The sequence below is a fragment of the Tachyglossus aculeatus genome, chromosome 10, assembly GCF_015852505.1.
Source record: "Tachyglossus aculeatus isolate mTacAcu1 chromosome 10, mTacAcu1.pri, whole genome shotgun sequence".
NCBI lineage: Eukaryota > Metazoa > Chordata > Mammalia > Monotremata > Tachyglossidae > Tachyglossus > Tachyglossus aculeatus.
The window spans coordinates 59,070,461-59,092,000 of NC_052075.1; the positions used below are offsets into that span (position 1 = coordinate 59,070,461).

The window sequence follows — 21,540 nt, forward strand, 5'->3', positions numbered from 1 at the left end:
GATTGATGGATTGATTGATAGGGCCCGGTGACCTTCGCCCTCGGAAGTGAATGGCGGGCCTCCTAGGCGGAAGTACTTCCGGTTGGGGCCTGCATCTCCCCCAGGACGTGCAGGGCCCAGGCAGGGTTTTGGGTTTTTTTTTTTGGTGTGTGTGTGTGTGTGTCTCACTCTCACACACACACACACACATATACATTTCCCCCAACACACACACACACACACACACACACACACACACACACACACAGGGTCAGGGGTGAGCAGAAGGGCGTGCCCCTCTCCCCTGTCACTCACACGCCACCTCGCCTCCTGATTGGCCCGCCCTCCGCCTCGCCCCGCCCCCTCCGCTCACCTGATTAGTTGTTTATGAGTCAAGAGGAAAGAGGGGCGGTGAGCCCGCCTATAGGCCGAACCCCCGGATCTCGCTCCCTATTGGCCGCGCCGCGCGTCCCCCGCCCCGGGCACCCGGCCGGCCATTGGCCCGCGGCCCCGCCCGTCGAAGGGCGCCCGGCGGCCCGATTGGCGGCGGCGCCGGCGGGTCCCGCCCCCGGCCGGGGATTGGCTGGCGGGCGGGCGGGGGCCGCGCCCATTGGTCCGGGGGTCCCCGCCCAGGGAGAAGAGAAGGAGACGGGCAGAAGGAGGGGCTGAGCGCCTGGGGGAGCCGCAGCTGTTTGTCCGGGGGAGACGGGACGGTAGGTACCGCCACGCTACCCTGGGAGCCCACTGTTGGGCAGGGACCGTCTCCATATGTTGCCAATTTGTACTTCCCAAGCGCTCAGTACAGTGCTCTGCACATAGTAAGCGCTCAATAAATACGATTGATGATGATGTTGGGTAGGGACCGTCTCTAGATGTTGCCAACTTGGACTTCCCAAGCGCTCAGCCCGGTGCTCTGCACACAGTAAGCGCTCAATCAATCAGTCAATCAATCAGTCGTATTTATTGAGCGCTTACTGTGGGCAGAGCACTGGGCTAAGCGCTTGGGAAGTCCAAGTGGGCAACATCTAGAGACAGGCCCTGCCCAACAGCGGGCTCACAGTCTAAAAGGGGGAGACGGAGAACAAAACCAAACATACTAACAAAATTGATTGATTGCGCAGGGCCTGACTGCGGGCGGGGGTCAGGGGTCAAACCAATGTGTTTTTACGTGTCAATCAATCGTATTTATTGAGCGCTTACTGTGGGCAGAGCACTGGGCTAAGCGCTTGGGAAGTACAAGTGGGCAACATCTAGAGACAGGCCCTGCCCAACATTGGGCTCACAGTCTAAAAGGGGGAGACGGAGAACAAAACCGAACATACTAACAAAATTGATTGATTGGGCAGGGCCTGACTGCAGGCGGGGGTCCCAATGTGTTTGTACGTATCAATCAATCAATCAATCGTATTTATTGAGCGCTTACTGTGTGCAGAGCACTGGACTAAGCGCTTCGGAAGTCCAAGTTGGCAACATCTAGAAACAGTCCCTACCCAACAGCGGGCTCACAGTCTAGAAGGGGGAGACAGACAACAAAACCAAACATACTAACAAAATTGATTGATTGGGCAGGGCCTGACTGCAGGCGGGGGTCCCAATGTGTTTGTACGTATCAATCAATCAATCAATCGTATTTATTGAGCGCTTACTGTGTGCAGAGCACTGGACTAAGCGCTTCGGAAGTCCAAGTTGGCAACATCTAGAAACAGTCCCTACCCAACAGCGGGCTCACAGTCTAGAAGGGGGAGACAGACAACAAAACCAAACATACTAACAAAATTGATTGATTGGGCAGGGCCTGACTGCGGGTGGGGGTCCCAATGTGTTTGTACGTATCAATCAATCAATCGTATTTATTGAGCGCTTACTCTGTGCAGAGCACTGGACTAAGCGCTTCGGAAGTCCAAGTTGGCAACATCTAGAAACAGTCCCTACCCAACAGCGGGCTCACAGTCTAGAAGGGGGAGACAGACAACAAAACCAAACATACTAACAAAATTGATTGATTGGGCAGGGCCTGACTGCGGGCGGGGGTCCCAATGTGTTTGTACGTATCAATCAATCAATCAATCGTATTTATTGAGCGCTCACTGTGTGCAGAGCACTGGACTAAGCGCTTGGGAAGTCCAAGTGGGCAACATCTAGAGACAGGCCCTGCCCAACAGTGGGCTCACAGTCTAAAAGGGGGAGACGGAGAACAAAACCAAACATACTAACAAAATTGATTGATTGGGCAGGGCCTGACTGCGGGTGGGGGTCCCAATGTGTTTGTACGTATCAATCAATCAATCGTATTTATTGAGCGCTTACTGTGTGCAGAGCACTGGACTAAGCGCTAATCTTATTTGTACATTTTGTTAGTATGTTTGGTTTTGTTCTCTGTCTCCCCCTTCTAGACTGTGAGCCCACTGTTGGGTAGGGACTGTCTCTATGTGTTGCCGACTTGTACTTCCCAAGCGCTTAGTACAGTGCTCTGCACACAGTAAGCGCTCAATAAATACGATTAATTGATTGATTGTACATATTTATTCTGTTTAGTTAATACGTTGTATTTTGTTCTCTGTCTCCCCCTTCTAGACTGTGAGCCCACTGTTGGGTAGGGACTGTCTCTAGATGTTGCCAACTTGGACTTCCCAAGCGCTTAGTACAGTGCTCTGCACACAGTAACCACTCAATAAATACGATTGATTGATTGATTGATTGAGCAGGGCGTGACTGCGGGTGGGGGTCAGGGGTCAAACCAATGTGTTTGTACGTATCAATGAATCAATCAATCAATCGTATTTATTGAGCACTTACTGTGTGCAGAGCACCATACTAAGCGCTTATCTTATTTGTACATATTTACTCTATTTAGTTAATACGTTTTGCCTTTTTGTCTGTCTCCCACTTCTAGACTGTGAGCCCACTGTTGGGTAGGGGCCCGTCCCTAGATGTTGCCAACTTGGACTTCCCAAGCGCTTAGTCCAGTGCTCTGCACACAGTAAGCGCTCAATAAATGAGCCCACTGTTGGGTAGGGACCGTTTCTATATGTTGCCAACTTGGACTTCCCAAGCGCTTAGTACAGTGCTCTGTGCACAGTAAGTGCTCAATAAATACGACTGATTGAGCAGGGCCCGACTGCGGGCTGGGGGTCAGGGGTCAAACAAATGTGTTTGTACGTATTTATTGATTTATCTTATTTGTACATATTTATTCTATTTAGTTAATATGTTTTGTCTTGTTGCCTGTCTCCCCCTTCTAGACTGTGAGCCCGCTGTTGGGTAGGGACTGTCTCTAGATGTTGCCAACTTGGGACTTCCCAAGCGCTTAGTACAGGGCTCTGCACACAGTAAGCGCTCAATAAATGAGCCCACTGTTGGGTAGGGACCGTCTCTACATGTTGCCAACTTGGACTTCCCAAGCGCTTAGTACATGGCTCTGCACACAGTAAGCGCTCAAATACAATTGATTGAATGAATGAATAAATACGATTGAATAAATGAATGTGAGCCCACTGTTGGGTCGGTACCGCCAACTTGTACTTCCCAAGCGCTTAGTCCAGTGCTCTGCGCACAGTAAGCGCTCAATAAATACGATTGAATGAATGAATGAATGCGAGCTCACTGTTGGGTAGGGACCGTCAACTTGTACTTCCCAAACGCTTAGTCCAGTGCTCTGCACACAGTAAGCGCTCAATAAATACGATTGAATGAATGAATGCGAGCCCATTGTTGGGGCGGGACCTTCAACTTGTACTTCCCAAGCGCTTAGTACAGTGCCGTGCACACAGTAGGCGCTCAATAAATACGATCGAATGAATGAATAAAGGGGTCACGCCGAGGGGGCCATTTCCCCGCCACACACACCCCCATAGACCCCACAACCCTCAGCCTCAATCTGGCAATCTGTGGTCTTTAGGGAGCGATGATTAGGTGCGGGGCACTGTTCTAAGCGCTCGGGGGAGTCCAAAGCAAGAGACAGGGCGTGGGGTCGGTAGCTGGCTCGACCCCCAGCCTGCCCCTCCTCCTGCTGCTGCTCCTTGGGGCGAAGGTGGGGGCCGGTCCTTAATTCATTAATAATGGCATTTATTAAGTGCTTACTATGTGCAAAGCACTGTTCTAAGCGCCCGGGAGGTTACAAGGTGATCAGGTTGTCCCCCAGGGGGTTCACAGTCTTCATCCCCATTTTTACAGATGAGGTCACTGAGGCCCAGAGAGGTTAAATAATAATAATACTAATGGCATTTATTAAGCACTTACTATGTGCAAAGCACTGTTCTAAGCGCCGGGGAGGTTACAAGGTGGTCAGGTTGTCCCACGGGGGGCTCACAGTCTTCATCCCCATTTTACAGATGAGGTCACTGAGGCCCAGAGAGGTTAAATAATAATAATAATAATGGCATTTATTAAGCACTTACAATGTGCAAAGTACTGTTCTAAGTGCTGGGGTGGTTACAGGGTGGTAAGGTTGTCCCACGGGGGGCTCACAGTCTTAATCCCCATTTTACAGATGAGGTCACTGAGGCACAGAGAGGTTAAATAATAATAATAAGAATGGCATTTATTAAGCACTTACTGTGTGCAAAGCACTTTTCTAAGTGCTGGGGAGGTTACAAGGTGGTCAGGTTGTCCCACGGGGGGCTCACAGTCTTCATCCCCATTTTACAGATGAGGAAACTGAGGCACAGAGAGGTTAAACGACTTGCCCAAAGTCACACAGCTGACAGTTGGCATATCCGGGATTCGAACCCGTGACCTCTGACTCCAAAGCCCAGGCTCTTTCCACTGAGCCACGCTGCTCCTTGCGTCCCGGGGAGGTGGGCTGCGGGTGGGGAGGGGGCCCCAGCTGGGGGGTTTCCTCGGCGGGACGGGGCCCAGGTGCGGCCGCAGGTGCACCTGCCCGCCCGGCGGGGCCCGGGAATCCCGGGTGACGTCACTGGAGGGGGCTCCCTGAGCCAGAAATTCCCCCTGCACATGCTCCGGCATCGCCCAACCCATCAATCAGGGCCATCGATTGAGCGCTTACTGTGTGCGGAGCGCTGTACTGAGTGGTGGGAGGGCGGGGCTGAGGCGGCCCCCGCCGGGTTGGAGGCCAGAGAGGGTCTGTCTCCCCTCCGTGCCCGCCTCCAATAATAATAATAATAATGATAGCATTTATTAAGCGCTTACTATGTGCAAAGCACTGTTCTAAGCGCTGGGGAGGTTACAAGGTGATCAGCTTGTCCTACGTGGGGCTCGTGGTCTTAATCCCCATTTTACAGATGAGGTAACTGAGGCCCAGAGAAGTGAAGCGACTTGCCCAGAGTCACACAGCTGACAAGTGGTGGAGCCGGGATTTGAACCCATGACCTCTGACTCCAAAGCCCGGGCTCTTTCCACTGAGCCACGCTGCCTCTGCCCCCTCCCCCTCGCTGTTTTAGCTGCAGCTGCCCCTTCCCTCCCCGCGCCCTCCTTTTTTATGGCATTTATTAAGCGCCTACTATGTGCAAAGCACTGTTCTAAGCGCTGGGGAGGTTACAAGGAGAAGCAGCGTGGCTCAGTGGAAAGAGCACGGGCTTTGGCGTCGGAGATCACGGGTTCTAATCCCGGCTCCGCCAATTGTCAGCTGTGTGACTTTGGGCAAATCACTTCACTTCTCTGGGCCTCAGTGACCTCATCTGTGAAATGGGGATGAAGACTGTGAGCCCTCCCCCGAGGGACAACCTGATCACCTTGTAACCTCCCCAGCGCTTAGAACAGTGCTTTGCCCATAGTAAGCGCTTAATAGATGCCATTATTATTATTATTAAGGTGATCAGGTTGTCCCACGGGGCCTCACAGTCTCCATCCCCATTTTACAGGTGAGGTAACTGAGGCCCAGAGAAATGAAATGACTTGCCCAAAGTCACCCAGCTAACAATTGGCAGAGCTGGGATTCGAACCCATGACCCCTGACTCCAAAGCCCGGGCTCTTTCCACTGAGCCACGCTGCTTCTCCACCTTGCGGCCCGGCACGTGGCCGGGCCCATCTGCCCCCAGCCCGAGCTGCCCCTCGGGCTGAGGAAATTTCTTCTAATAATAATAATAATAATGATGGCATTTGTTAAGCGCTTACTATGTGCAAAGCACTGTTCTAAGCGCTGGGGGGGGATACAGTGTGATCAAGTTGTCCCACGTGGGGCTCTCAGTCTTAATCCCCATTTTTACAGATGAGGTAACTGAGGCTCAGAGAAGTTAAGTGACTTGCCCAAGGTCACACAGCAGACTTGTGGTGGAGCCGGGATTCGAACCCCTGACCTCTGACTCCAAAGCCCGTGCTCTTTCCATTGAGCCACGCTGCTTCTCAACTAGACTGTGAGCCCACTGTTGGGTAGGGACTGGCTCTATATGTTGCCAGCTCGTACTTCCCAAGCGCTTAGTACAGTGCTCTGCACACAGTAAGCGCTCAATAAATACAATTGATTGATTGATTGCCCCTGGGGAAGCAGGAGAATCGCCCAGAAGGCAGCCTACCCCCTGTAGCCAAGTGGTCCCCCAGGAGCCCCCCGCCGTGCCCTGCTCTCTGCCTGGGCAGGCCTTGGGCATGGACCCACTGGGCACACCCTACTCCAGCCCCTGCCCTCTGGAGACTGCTGCTTGAAGCGCTTAGTACAGTGCTCTGCACACAGTAAGCGCTCAATAAATACGATTGATTGATTGCTGCTGCCTGGCCCTGAGCGGAGCCCCCGAGGCCGCTCCTCCCCGGTGCCTCCTGGCTGGCACTGATGCCCTACCAATCAAGCAGTCAATGCATTTAATCAATCAATCAATCAATCGTATTTATTGAGCGCTTACTGTGTGCAAAGCACTGTACTAAGCGCTTGGGAAGTCCAAGTTGGCAACATGTAGAGACAGTCCCTACCCAACAGTGGGCTCACAGTCTAGAAGAAATTAGTGAGCAATCAATCAATCAATCGTATTTATTGAGCGCTTACTGTGTGCAGAGCACTGTACTAAGCGCTTGGGAAGTACAAGTTGGCAATATAGAGAGACAGTCCCTACCCAACAGTGGGCTCACAGTCTAAAACGGGGAGACAGAGAACAAAACCAAACATACTAACAAAATAAAATAAATAGAATAGATATGTACAAGTAAAATAAATAAATAGAGTAATCAATCAATCATATTTATTGAGCACTTACTGTGTGCAGAGCACTGTACTAAGCACTTGGGAAGTACAAGTTGGCAACAGATAGAGACAGTCCCTACCCAACAGTGGGCTCACAGCCTAAATGGGGGAGACAGAGAACAAAACCAAGCATACTAACAAAATAAAATAAATAGAATAGATATGTACAAGTAAAATAAATAAATAGAGTAATCAATCAATCATATTTATTGAGCACTTACTGTGTGCAGAGCACTGTACTAAGCACTTGGGAAGTCCAAGTTGGCAACATATAGAGACAGTCCCTACCCAACAGTGGGCTCACAGTCTAAAAGGGGGAGACGGAGAACAAAACCAAACACACTAACAAAATAAAATGAATAGATATGTACAAGTAAAATAAATAAATAGAGTAATAAATATGTACAAACATATATACATCATCATCATCAATCGTATTTATTGAGCGCTTACTGTGTGCAGAGCACTGTACTAAGCGCTTGGGAAGTCCAAGTTGGCAACATCTAGAGACAGTCCCTATCCAACAGTGGGCTCACAGTCTAAAAGGGGGAGACGGAGAACAAAACCAAACATACTAACAAAATAAAATAAATAGAATAGATATGTACAAGTAAAATAAATAGAGTAATAAATCAATCGTATTTATTGAGCGCTTACTGTGTGCAGAGCACTGGACTAAGTGCTTGGGAAGTACAAGTTGGCAACATATAGAGACAGTCCAAAACCAAACATACTAACAAAATAAAATAAATAAAATAGATATGTACAAGTAAAATAAATAAATAGAGTAATAAATATGTACAAACATATATACATATATACAGGGCATCTGGAGCAGGGTCGAGCCGGGCTGGGAGACCAGTGGATCCCGGCTCAGCTGGGGAGGGCGGGACCTTTTAGACTGTGAGCCCACTGTTGGGTAGGGACTGTCTCTATATGTTGCCAATTTGTACTTCCCAAGCGCTTAGTACAGTGCTCTGCACATAGTAAGCGCTCAATAAATACGATTGATGATGATGATGACCAGGCCTGGGCAGCCGAGCGGCTCATTGGGGTATCCCGGGCTACCGGACTGGAAGTTGGAGACCTGGGAAGCCCAAGAAAGATTAAACAGAATCAATCGGTGGCATTTATTGAGCACCTTCCGCGTGGCGAGCACCATACTAAGCGCTTGGGAGAGTACAATCCAACAGAGTTGGCCGGAATGTCCCCTGCCCACAGTGAGCTCACACTTTAGATCCGTAAGTGCTCTTCGCAGGGTCACTGGGGAGAGTCAGGAGTGTTGGGTGGTCCGTGCTGGCCCCCAGCAGGGAACGTGCCTACTGATGCTGTTATAAATGGCATGTCCCAGGCACTTAGTACAGTGTTCTGCCCTCAGTAAGTGCTTAATAAATTCCATCGACTGGGGGAGAGTCACAGAAATCAATCAGTCAATCAATCAATCAATCGTATTTATTGAGCGCTTACTGTGTGCAGAGCCCTGTACTAAGCGCTTGGGAAGTACAAGTTGGCAACATATAGAGACAGTCCCTACCCAACAGTGGGCTCACAGTCTAAAAGGGGGGAGACAAAGAACAAAACCAAACATACTAACAAAATAAAATAGAGTAATAAATATGTACAAACCTATATACATATATACAGGTGCGGTGGGGAAGGGAAGGAGGTAAGATGGGGGGGATGGAGAGGGGGGCGAGGGGGAGAGGAGGGAAGGGGCTCAGTCTGGGAAGGCCTCCTGGAGGAGGTGGGCTCTCAGTAGGGCCTTGAAGGGAGGAAGGTCATGGGTTCAAATCCCAGCTCTGCCAATTGTCAGCTGTGTGACTTTGGGCAAGTCACTTAACGTCTCTGGGCCTCAGTTACCTCATCTGGTAAGAAGCAAAATCTCCTTACCACTGGCTTTAAAAACATTCAATCACCTTGCCCCCTCTTACCTAAGCTTGTTGATCTCCTATTATGGCCCAGCCAGGACACAGTAAGCCCTCAAAATACCACTGATTAACAGAAAAGCTATGGGGCAATGGCTCTCCATTACCATTTTGGCAGGAGTTGCCATACAGCCAAAATCATAAAGAACGGCTCCACCACTTGTTGGCTGTATGACCTTGGGCAAGTCACTTAACTTCTCTGTGCCTCAGTTACTTCATCTGTAAAATGGGAATTAAGACTGTGAGCCCCATGTGGGACAAGAACTGATTAGCTTGTATTCACCCCAGTGGCATGGCACATAGTAAGTGCTTAACAAATCCCATTTTTAAAAAAAAGCCTCCTGTGGGAATTCTGGGGGCATCAAACTACTCTTCACCACTGGCAATGTCATAACCAGATTCTTTCTGAATTCATCATCGTCATCAATCGTATTTATTGAGCGCTTACCGTGTGCAGAGCACTGGACTAAGCGCTTGGGAAGTACAAATTGGCAACATAGAGAGACAGTCCCTACCCAACAGTGGGCTCACAGTCTAAAAGGGGGAGACAAAACCAAACATACTAACAAAATAAAATAAATAGAATAGATATGTACAAGTAAAATAAATAAATAAATAGAGAGTAATAAATATGTACAAACATATATACAGGTGCTGTGGGGGAGGGGAGAGGCAGAGGTGTTGGATGTTCTGTGTTGAGTCACAGAACATGAGGGGAGTCAGGTGTGGTGGGTGGGCTGGATTGGGTGGTCTGTGCTGAGTGGTCAGTGGGGAGAGCCCGGGCTTTGGAGTCAGAGGTCATGGGTTCAAATCCCTGCTCCGCCAACTGTCAGCTGTGTGACTTTGGGCAAGTCACTTCACTTCTCTGGGCCTGTTACCTCATCTGTAAAATGGGGATGTAGACCGTGAGCCCCACCTGATCACCTTGTAACCTCCCCAGCGCTTAGAACAGTGCTTTGCGCATAGTAAGCGCTTAATAAATGCCATCATTAGCATTATTATTAAGAGTCGGGGTGTTAGGTGATCTGTGGTCGGTCCGTGGGGGAGAGTCAGGGGTGTTGGGTGGTCCATCCTTATCCATGAGGGTTAGTACAGTGCTCTGCACACAGTGAGCGCTCAATAAATACGATTGATGATGGGTTCCAGGAGGGCAGCCAGCCCGTGGCTCCTAATATCCCCACCAGAGAGAGAGTCCAGAAGGGCTGGACCGATGGATCCGACCGGAGAGGTCACAGCCCGGTTCTCTGCCGAGTGCCCACAGCACCATCAAGTTGTGGTTATCATCATCATCATCAATCGTATTTATTGAGCGCTTACTGTGTGCAGGGCACTGTACTAAGCGCTTGGGAAGTACAAATTGGCAACATATAGAGACAGTCCCTACCCAACAGTGGGCTCGCAATCTAAAAGGGGGAGACAGAGAACAAAACTAAACATACTAACAAAATAAAATAAATAGAATAGATACGTACAAGTAAAATAGAGTAATAAATATGTACAAACATATACAGGTGCTGTGGGGAAGGGAAGGAGGTAAGATGGGGGGATGGAGAGAGGGACGAGGGGGAGAAGAAGGAAGGGGCTCAGTGTGGGAAGGCCTCCTGGAGGAGGTGAGCTCTCAGTAGGGCCTTGAAGGGAGGAAGAGAGCTAGCTTGGCGGATGGGCAGAGGGATTGGGGGCATTCCAGGCCAGGGGGAGGACGTGGGCCGGAGGTCGACGGCGGGACAGGCGAGAATGAGGCCTAAGGGTGAGGAGATTAGCGGCAGAGGAGCGGAGGGTGCAGGCTGGGCTGGAGAAGGAGAGAAGGGAGGTGAGGTAGGAGGGGGCGAGGGGATGGACAGCCTTGAAGCCCAGGGTGAGGAGTTTCTGCCTGATGTGCAGATTGATTGGTAGCCACTGGAGAGTTTTGAGGAGGGGAGTAATATGCCCAGAGCGTTTCTGGACAAAGATAATCCGGGCAGCAGCATGAAGTGTGGTTGACGGGGAGAGGTCGGAAGCTTCTCCCCAGGCCCCTGGGCCTCGGATGAGAGGGGCCGTGGTGGGACCCCGGGGTCAGGACCCTCCCCCTGAGGGTCACTCACACACCTAGAGAAGCAGCGTGGCTCAGTGGAAAGAGCACGGGCTTTGGAGTCAGAGGTCGGGGGTTCAAATCCCGACTCCGCCGCATGTCTGCTGTGTGATCTTGGGCAAGTCAACTTCTCTGAGCCTCAGTTCCCTCATCTGTAAAATGGGGGTGAAGACTGTGAGCCCCACGTGGGGGCCTGATCACCCTGTATCCTCCCCAGCGCGGCTCAGTGGAAAGAGCACGGGCTTTGGAGTCAGAGGTCGGGGGTTCGAATCCCGACTCCGCCACGTGTCTGCTGTGTGATCTTGGGCAAGTCAACTTCTCTGAGCCTCAGTTCCCTCATCTGTAAAATGGGGGTGAAGACCGTGAGCCCCACGTGGGACAGCCTGATCACCCTGTATCCTCCCCAGCGCGGCTCAGTGGAAAGAGCACGGGCTTTGGAGTCAGAGGTCAGGGGTTCGAATCCCGACTCCGCCGCATGTCTGCTGTGTGACCTTGGGCAAGTCAACTTCTCTGAGCCTCAGTTCCCTCATCTGTAAAATGGGGGTGAAGACTGTGAGCCCCACGTGGGACAGCCTGATCACCCTGTATCCTCCCCAGCGCTTAGAACATAGTAAGCGCTTAACAAATGCCGATTATTATTATTATTATTATTATTACTCTCCCCACCCCTCTGGGGTCCCCGCTGGCCCTTCCCCCTCAGCCAGGACTTTGGCGAGCCCTGGCCCTGGGGCCCGCCGGGACCCGGGAGGAGGGGGTGGGTCTGGAAGCCCAGTGGGCCAGTGGCTGTCAGCCGGGGGCTCCTGGCCATCCTCCCAAGGTCTGAGCCAGAGGTTCGCAGATGACCTCAGGTGACCTTAGCGCTTAGTACAGTGCTCTGCACACAGTAAGCGCTCAATAAATACGATTAATGACGACCTGCTTCCCGCCTCGAAGCCAGGAAGTTGGACGGTGGCCTGGCTCTCCCCCAGCCCCACTTCCTGCGCCCGATCTCCCCCAGATCCAGCCGTGCCTCCTGCCTCCAGGCCAAGGCTGTTGTGGGTTAGGAGAATAATAATAATAATGGCATTTATTAAGCGCTTACTATGTGCAGAGCACTGTTCTAAGCACTGGGGAGTTTACAAGGTGATCAGGTTATCCCACGGTGGGGGGCGGGGGGGCTCACAATCTTCATCCCCATTTTACAGGTGAGGTAACTGAGGCACAGAGAAGTGAAGTAACTTGCCCAAAGTCACACAGCGGACAATTGGCAGAGCTGGGATTTGAACCCCTGACTCCAAAGCCCGGGCTCTTTCCACTGAGCCACGCTCCTTCTCAAAGAGCACGGGCTTGGGAGTCGGAGGTCGTGGGTTCCCCCCATCTTACCTGCTTCCCTTCCCCACAGCACCTGTATATATGTATATATGGTTGTACATATTTATTACTCTATTTATTTATTTATTTTACTTGTACATTTCTATCCTATTTATTTTATTTTGTTGGTATGTTTGGTTCTGTTCTCTGTCTCCCCCTTTTAGACTGTGAGCCCACCGTTGGGTAGGGACTGTTTCTATGTGTTGCCAATTTGTACTTCCCAAGCGCTTAGTACAGTGCTCTGCACATAGTAAGCGCTCAATAAATACGATTGATTGATTGATTGATTGATTGATTCCACTCCCGACTCCACCACTCAGCCGGGTGACTTTGGGCAAGTCACCTCTCTGTGCCTCTGTTCCCTCACCTGTAAAATGGGGATTAAGACTGTGAGCCCCACATGGGACAACCTGATCAATCAGTCAATCAATCAATCAATCGTATTTATTGAGCGCTTACTGTGTGCAGAGCATTGTACTAAGCGCTTGGGAAGTACAAGTTGGCAACATATAGAGACAGTCCGTACCCAACAGTGGGCTCACAGTCTAAAATCACTTTGATCACTTTGTATCCCCCCCCGGCGGTGCTTAGAACAGTGCTTTGCATATAGTAAGCGCTTAACAAATACCATCATCGTCATTATTATTATTAGCCGATCAATCAGTGGAATTTATTGAGCGCTTACTACGTGCAGAACGCTGTGCTCAGCACCTGGGAGAGTCCAGTAGAATAGAGTTGGTAGATACATTCCCTAGCCACAACAAGCTCCTTCTTGTTACCTCCTTACCTCCTTCCCTTCCCCACAGCACCTGTATATATGTATATATGTTTGTACATATTTATTACTCTATTTATTTTACCTGTACATATCTATTCTATTTATTTTATTTTGTTAGTATGTTTGGTTTTGTTCTCTGTCTCCCCCTTTTAGACTGTGAGCCCACTGTTGGGTAGGGACTGTCTCTATATGTTGCCAATTTGGACTTCCCAAGCGCTTAGTCCGGTGCTCTGCACATAGTAAGCGCTCAATAAATACGATTGATGATGATGATGATTCCCTAGCCACAACAAGCTAAGAAACAGCACAGCCTAGGGGGTAGAGCCTGGGCCCGAGAATCAGAAGGACCTGGGTTCTACTCCTGGCTCTACCACTTCTCTGCTGTGGGACCTTGGGTGAGTCACTTCACTTCTCTGTGCCTCACTTCCCTCATCGGCAAAGTGGGGATTAAGAGTGTGAGCCCCATTTGGACTGTGTGCAACTGATTATCTTCATCATCATCAATCGTATTTATTGAGCGCTTACTATGTGCAGAGCACTGTACTAAGCGCTTGGGAAATACAAATTGGCAACCCATAGAGACAGTCCCTACCCAACAGTGGGCTCACAGTCGAAAAGGGGGAGACAGAGAACAAAACCAAACATACCAACAAAACAAAATAAATAGAATAGATATGCACCCCAGCACTTAGAGCGCTGCCTGGCATTTGAAAAAAACAAATAAAAAAACGGGAGCCGACGGAGGGAGGGTCAAGCGCTTAGTCCAGTGCTCTGCACACAGTAAGCGCTCAATAAATACGATTGATGATGAGGGTCTGGCAAGGCCCTTGGGTGGGACGGGTTGTGATTCCCGCCCCCCACCCCGACTGTGCCCCCAGGATCGCTGAGGAGCCAGGAGCTCTGAGCTCTGGCACTGGCCACCGGCTGCGTGGAGCCCCTGCCCGCCCCCGCCCACAGCGTCCCCGCTCACCGCCCCCGCCCAGCCATGACGAGCAGAGGCCCGGCCCGGCCCAACGGGCAGCCCCAGGCCAGCAAGATCTGCCAGTTCAAGCTGGTGTTGCTGGGCGAGTCGGCCGTGGGCAAGTCCAGCGTCGTCCTGCGCTTCGTCAAGGGCCAGTTCCACGAGTACCAGGAGAGCACCATTGGGGGTGAGTGCCCGCCCACCCGCCCGCCCGCGGGGGCTGTGCCACCAGGGACCGAGGGATGGGGCTGGGGGGGGCGGCAGGGCCACGCCATCACGGCCTGAACCGTCGCGGGGGTGAGGAACTGGGGTGGGAGGAGGGTGGGTCATCAATCAATCTCCTCACCGTACCTCGTTCTCTCCTCACCATACCTCATTCTCTCCTCACCGTACCTCGTTCTCTCCTCACCGTACCTCGTTCTCGTCTATCCCCCCATCGACCCCCGGCCCACGTCCTCCCCCGGGCCTGGAATGCCCCCAATCCCTCTGCCCATCCGCCAAGCTAGCTCTCTTCCTCCCTTCAAGGCCCTACTGAGAGCTCACCTCCTCCAGGAGGCCTTCCCAGACTGAGCCCCTTCCTTCCTCTCCCCCTCGTCCCCCTCTCCATCCCCCCGCCATCTTACCTCCTTCCCTTCCCCACAGCACCTGTATATATGTGTATATGTTTGTACATATTTATTACTCTATTTATTTATTTATTTATTTTATTTGTGCATATCTATTCTATTTATTTTATTTTGTTAGTATGTTTTTGTTCTCTGTCTCCCCCTTTTAGACTGTGAGCCCACTGTTGGGTAGGGACTGTCTCTATATGTTGCCAATTTGTACTTCCCAAGCGCTTAGTACAGTGCTCTGCACATGGTAAGCGCTCAATAAATACGATTGAAGATGATGATTTTCCCAGCGTGTCCATGACTACCGGCCCCCAGGTCTTTCCCCGCGGGGTGTGGTTGGCATCTGGTGAGACCGATAGGGCCCGATAGCTGGGTGGAGGACAGCGGCCTTATGGTGCTCTCTCTTCCCGCCAATAATAATAATAATAATAATAATAATAATAATGGCATTTATTAAGCACTTACTATGTGCAAAGCACTGTTCCAAGCGCTGGGGTGGTGACAAGGTGATCAGGTTGTCCCCCAGGGGGCTCACAGTTTTAATCCCCATTTTCCAGATGAGGGAACTGAGGCCCAGATAATAATAATGATGGCATTTATTAAGCGCTTACTATGTGCAAAGCACTGTTCTAAGCTCTGGGGAGGCTACAATCAATCAATCAATCAATTGTATTTATTGAGCGCTTACTGTGTGCAGAGCACTGTACTAAGCGCTTGGGAACTACAAGTTGGCAACATATAGAGACAGTCCCTACCCAACAGTGGGCCCACAGTCTAAAAGGGGGAGACAGAGAACAAAACCAAACATACTAGCAAAATAAAATAAATAGAATATATATGTACAAGTAAAATAAATAAATAAGTAAATAGAATAATAAATATGTACCAACATATATACATATATCCAGGTGCTGTGGGGAAGGGAAGGAGGTAAGATGGGGGGATGGAGAGGGGGACGAGGGGGAGAGGAAGGAAGGGGCTCAGTCTTAGAAGTGATTTACACATAGTAAGTGCTTAATACAAGGTGATCAGGTTGTCCCACGGGAGGCTCACAATCTCAATCCCCATTTTACAGATGAGGGAACTGAGGCACAGAGAAGTGAAGTGACTTGCCCAAAGTCACACAGCTGACAGTTGGCGGAGCCGGGATTTGAACCCATGGCCTCCGACTCCAAAGCCCGGGCTCTTGCCACTGAGCTACGCTGCTTCTTTAGCCTAGGTTAGCTTTCACATCCTTGATCTCTTGTTCCTACCTTGCCACCCTCTTGCTCTCCGCCCTTGGAACAGTGTCTCCTCTCCCCTGCCCGCCTCCCCTTCTGAGAGTGTGTGTGTGTGTGTGTGTGTTGTTGTTGTTTTGTTTGTGGTACTTGTTAAGCACTTACTCTGTGCTAGGCGCTATTCTGAGTACTAACTGACAAGTGGCGGAACCGGGAGAAGCAGCGGGGCTCAGTGGAAAGAATGGGAATCAGCGGTCATGGGTTCAAATCCCAGCTCCGCTGCCTGTCAGCTGTGTGATGTTGGGCAAGTCACTTAACTTCTCTGGGCCTCAGTTCCCTCATCTGTAAAATGGGGATTAAGGCCGTGAGCCCCACATGGGACAACCTGATCACTTTGTATCCCCCCCAGCGCTTAGAACAGTGCTTTGCACATAGTAAGCGCTTAACAAATATTAAAGTTCCCCTTCCTTCCTCTCCCCCTCGTCCCCCTCTCCATCCCCCCATCTTACCTCCTTCCCTTCCCCACAGCACCTGTATATATGTAAATATGTTTGTACATATTTATTACTCTATTTATTTTACTTGTACATATCTATTCTATTTATTTTATTTTGTTAGTATGTTTGGTTTTGTTCTCTGTCTCCCCCTTTTAGACTGTGAGCCCACTGTTGGGTAGGGACTGTCTCTATATGTTGCCAATTTGTACTTCCCAAGCGCTTAGTACAGTGCTCTGCACACAGTAAGCGCTCCATAAATACGATTGATGATGATGATGAGTACTAACTAGATAAAAGTTAATCAGGTTGGACACAGTCCCTGTCCCACATAGGGCTCAGTCTTAAACCCCATTTTACAGGTGAGGGAACCGAGGCACAGGGAAATTAAGGGACTTGCCCAGGGTCCCTCAGCAGACAGGTGGCGGAGCCGGGATTAGAATCCAGGTCCTTCCAACTCCCAAGCCCCTGCTCTATCTACTACTACTAATAATAATAATAATGATGATGGCATTTATTAAGTGCTTACTATGTGCAAAGTACTGTTCTAAGTGCTGGGGAGGTTACAAGGTGATCAGGTTGCCCCAGGGTGCTCACAGTCCTAATCCCCATTTTATAGATGAGGTAACTGAGGCACAGAGAATAATAATAATGGCATTTATTAAGTGCTTACTACGTGCCAAGCACTGTTCTAAGCGCTGGGGAGGTTACAAGGTGATTGGGTTGCCCCACAGGGGCCTCACAGTCTTAATCCCCATTTTATAGATGAGGTAACTGAGGCACAAAGAATAATAATAATAATAATAATAATAATAATAATAATAATAATAATAATGGCATTTATTAAGCGCTTACTATGTGCCAAGCACTGTTCTAAGCGCTTGGGAGGTTACAAGGTGATCGGGTTGCCCCACAGGGGGCTCACAGTCTTAATCCCCATTTTCCAGATGAGGTAACAGAGGCCCAGAGAAGTGAAGTGACTTGCCCAGAGTCACACAGCTGACAGTTGGCCAAGCCGGGATTTGAACCCATGACCTCTGACTCCAAAGCCCACGCTCTTTTCCACTGAGCCACGCTTCTTCTCCAAGACCGATTAGGTCATGCTGCATGCGTGTGTGTTTGTGTGTGCGTGCACGTGGGCTTCTGTCCTCATTCCCACTAGACTGGAGGCTTCTGGAGGGCAGCAGTCACGTATTCTCCCTCTATTAATTCCCTTCTTAATCTACTTTGTTTTCACCCCAGTGGACCGAAACCTCCATGTGGGCAGGGATTGCCCCTGCCAACTCTGTTGCGTTGTTCTTTCCTCAGCGCTTGGCACAGTGCTCTGCATACAGTACTTCATCATCATCATCATCAATCGTATTTATTGAGCGCTTACTGCGTGCAGAGCACTGGACTAAGCGCTTGGGAAGTACAAATTGGCAACATAGAGAGACAGTCCCTACCCAACAGTGGGCTCACAGTCTAAAAGGGGGAGACAGAGAACAAAACCAAACATACTAACAAAATAAAATAAATAGAATAGATATGTACAAGTAAGATAAATAGAGTAATAAATATGTACAAACATATATACATATCTACAGGTGCTGTGAGGAAGGGAAGGAGGTAAGATGGGGGGGATGGAGAGGGGGACGAGGGGGAGAGGAAGGAAGGGGCTCAGTCTGGTATTTGTTAAGCTCTTTTCTCTGTGCTGCTTCTAGAGAAGCAGCGTGGCTCAGTGGAAAGAGCCCGGGCTTTGGAGTCAGAGGTCATGGGTTCAAATCCCGGCTCCGCCAATTGTCAGCTATGTGACTTTGGGCAAGTTACTTAACTTCTCTGGGCCTCAGTTACCTCATCTGTAAAATGGGGATTAAGACTGTGAGCCCCCCGTGGGACAACCTGATCACTTTGTAACCTCCCCAGCGCTTAGAACAGTGCTTTGCACATAGTAAGCGCTTAATAAATGCCATCATCATCATCATGTGCCAAGCACTGAGGTTGTTACAGTTTAATCCAGTGTGACATATTCCTTGTCCCACATGAGGCTTACACTCATATCTCCATTTATGTGTGTGTGTGTGTGTGTGTGTATCTAATTCTATTTATTTGTGTTGATGCCTGTCTACTAGTTTTTATGTCTGCCTCCCCATTTCTAGACTGTGAACCCATTGTGGGCAGGGATGGTCTCTCTCTGTTGCCGAATTGCGCTTTCCAAGCACTTAGTACAGTGCTGTGCACACTGAAAGCACTCAAATACTATTGCATGAATGACTACAGAAGCATGGAGATGCAGCGTGGCCTAGTGGGAAGAGCACGGGCTTCGGAGTCAGAGGACCTGGGTTCTAATCCTGGCTCCACCGCTTGTCTGGTGGGGGACACGTGAGGCTCCCAGTCTAAGTAGGAGGGAGAACAGATATTGAATCCTCATTCTGCAGGTGAGTGAACTGAGGCACAGAGGAAGTCAAGTGCCTTGCCCAGGCAAGTGGTGGAGCCATAATTAGAACCCGTGTCCTCTGACTCCCAACCCTGTGTTCTTTTCACTAGGCCACACTGCTTGAGTACATGCACAGCACTTGTGTATATCTGTACATATTTATTACTCTGTTTTGTCAATGATGTGTATGTAGCTCTAATTCTATTAATTTTGATGGTTAATTGGTGCCTGCCTACTAGTTTTGTTTTGTTGTCTGTCTCCTCCCTCTAGTCTGTGAGCCCATTTTGGGGTAGGGGTTGTCTAAATTGCCGATTTGTGCTTCCCAAGCGCTTAGTACAGTGCTCTGCATACAGTAAGCGCCCAGTAAATACGATTGAATGAATGAGTGAATGCTAGAGTACATGGATTGCTATTTACATACGTCTTTAAGGTGGTTTATATCCATATATCATCATCAGTCATATTTATTGAGCGCTTACTATGTGCAGAGCACTGTACTAAGCGCTTGGGAAGTACAAATTGGCAACATATAGAGGCAGTCCCTACCCAACAGTGGGCTCACAGTCTAAAAGTCTATTTAAACTGTATGGCTGGGGGGGTGTTGAGGCCTGGTGGAGTGATCCTTTATAGGACCTTTATCTTCTCCGTGCCTCAATTTCTGCGTCTGTAAAATGGGGAAAAGATAGACGGTGAGCCCTACCCCAGCACTTAGAACAGTTCTTGGCACATAGTAAGCGCTCAACAAATGCCGTTATTGTTGTTGTTATTATTATTCAGTTGTTATACAGTAAGGGCTCATTAAGCACCATTGATTATCAGATTGTCAGGATTGGGAGAAATGGGATCATCATCATCATCAATCGTATTTATTGAGCGCTTACTATGTGCAGAGCACTGTACTAAGCGCTTGGGAAGTACAAGTTGGCAACATATAGAGACAGTCCCTACCCAACAGTGGGCCCACAGTCTAAAAGGGGGAGACAGAGATGGGAGCGGGTGGGCACCCCACCCCCGGCCCTCACTCACTTCCCCTGCCCGTGCCTCTCCCGCAGCGGCGTTCCTCACCCAGTCGGTCTGCCTGGACGACACCACGGTCAAGTTTGAGATCTGGGACACGGCGGGGCAGGAGCGCTACCACAGCCTGGCGCCCATGTACTACCGCGGGGCCCAGGCCGCCATCGTCGTCTACGACATCACCAACCAGGTGGGGACCGGGGGGAGGAGGGGAGGACCAGCGGGGAGAAGAGGGGCAACGAGAGAGGGTCGCCTGCTCTCCCCACTCCCCCCTTCTCATTCATTCATTCAGTCGTATTTATTGAGCGCTTACTGTCTCCTCACCCTGCTCCTCCTCTCCCCGGGCGTCGTGTCAGGAAACTTTCGCCCGGGCGAAGACATGGGTGAAGGAGCTGCAGCGTCAGGCCAGCCCCAGCATCGTCATCGCGTTGGCCGGGAACAAGGCCGACCTGGCCAGCAAGCGCATGGTGGAGTACGAGGTGAGCGCCGGACCGGACCCCGGGGACGGGGCGGGGGGCGGGGGTGGAGGTTGGGGGCGGGCCGGACGAGGTAGGTGAGTGGGTGGGGGCCGGGGACGAAGTAAACCGGGGACCCGACTCGGGGAGGGTGGGATGGGGTGGAGGACGAGCTAGGTTAGTGGGTGAGGGTGGAGCGGGGTGGAGGATGAGGTAAGCGTCCGGGGCGGGTCCTCAAGGGGTAGAGGGGCTCACAGCCTCACGGCGGGAGGTGGCACTGAGCGGACGTCCTTTTCCCAGGAGGCCCAGGCGTACGCCGATGACAATAGTTTATTGTTCATGGAGACCTCGGCCAAGACGGCCATGAACATCAACGACCTCTTCCTGGCCATCGGTGAGGGGCCGCCGGGGCCCAGGGTTCCTCCACCCAACTTGGGCGGGGGGTGCAGGGAGGGAGGGGGCTCATCCCACCCACTGCCGGCCCCGGGCGCGGTCCGCTATGCCCCCCTTGTGGGAGGGGGAGCCCAGGGGGCGAGGGGAGGCCTCCTCTCAATCGATGGTATTTATTGAGTGGTCACGGTGGGCCGAGCACTGTACTGAGCGCTTGGGGACGTACGGTATAACAGGAGGCTTACAGCCTAGTGCCAAGCACCACAGATCTCAGGGGGGAGGGCGGGGGTGTCCTCCTGACCACCCGCCTTCCTCCCCCCAGCTAAGAAGCTTCCGAAGAGCGAGCCCCCGGCCCTGGGAGCCGGGCCGGGCCGGAGCCGGGGCGTGGACCTGCACGAACAACCGCAGCAGAGCAAGAGCCAGTGCTGTAGCAACTGAGGGCCGGGCCGCGGGAGGACCCACAGGGGGGGCGGCCGGCGAGCCGGGGGGGGGCGGCCACAGTGCTGAGACCTGGCCCCCTCCCCTGTCTCCCCCACTCCCCCGCCCCACCACAGCCCCCCCCACCCCCGAGAACAGCACAGAACCGGGCCCCCCCGTCCCGCCCCCCCCGGCGGCGGCCCCCTCCATGCACTTTGTAATGCTTCAGCAACCGCTGCCGGCAGGGCCCGGTCTCCCCCCACCCCGTTTTCCCCCTCCCACGCCGGCCCCTGGCGACTGTCTAGAACGAACTGTTCACTTTGTATTACAGGGCA

At 51.1% G+C, this 21,540-nt stretch overlaps 1 protein-coding gene across 1 annotated transcript; it reads left to right on the plus strand.

Moving 5' to 3' along the window:
- Positions 1–631: 631 nt before the first annotated feature.
- Positions 632–21,298, plus strand: RAB5B (RAB5B, member RAS oncogene family). Its single transcript, XM_038752888.1, has 6 exons — positions 632–692; positions 14,106–14,375; positions 19,982–20,133; positions 20,300–20,422; positions 20,699–20,792; positions 21,111–21,298. Exons 2-6 carry the CDS (start codon positions 14,213–14,215, stop codon positions 21,224–21,226), a joined length of 648 nt encoding a protein of 215 aa, XP_038608816.1. The 5' UTR covers positions 632–692; positions 14,106–14,212; the 3' UTR covers positions 21,227–21,298.
- The last annotated feature ends 242 nt before the right edge of the window (positions 21,299–21,540 follow it).

Coding starts and splice junctions, on each gene's coding strand:
- RAB5B (XM_038752888.1), top strand. CDS start 14,213: ATGACGAGCAGAGGCCCGGCCCGGCCCAACGGGCAGCCCCAGGCCAGC. Junction 14,376..19,981: donor CCAGGAGAGCACCATTGGGG/GTGAGTGCCCGC, acceptor CCTCTCCCGCAG/CGGCGTTCCTCACCCAGTCG. Junction 20,423..20,698: donor AGCGCATGGTGGAGTACGAG/GTGAGCGCCGGA, acceptor TCCTTTTCCCAG/GAGGCCCAGGCGTACGCCGA.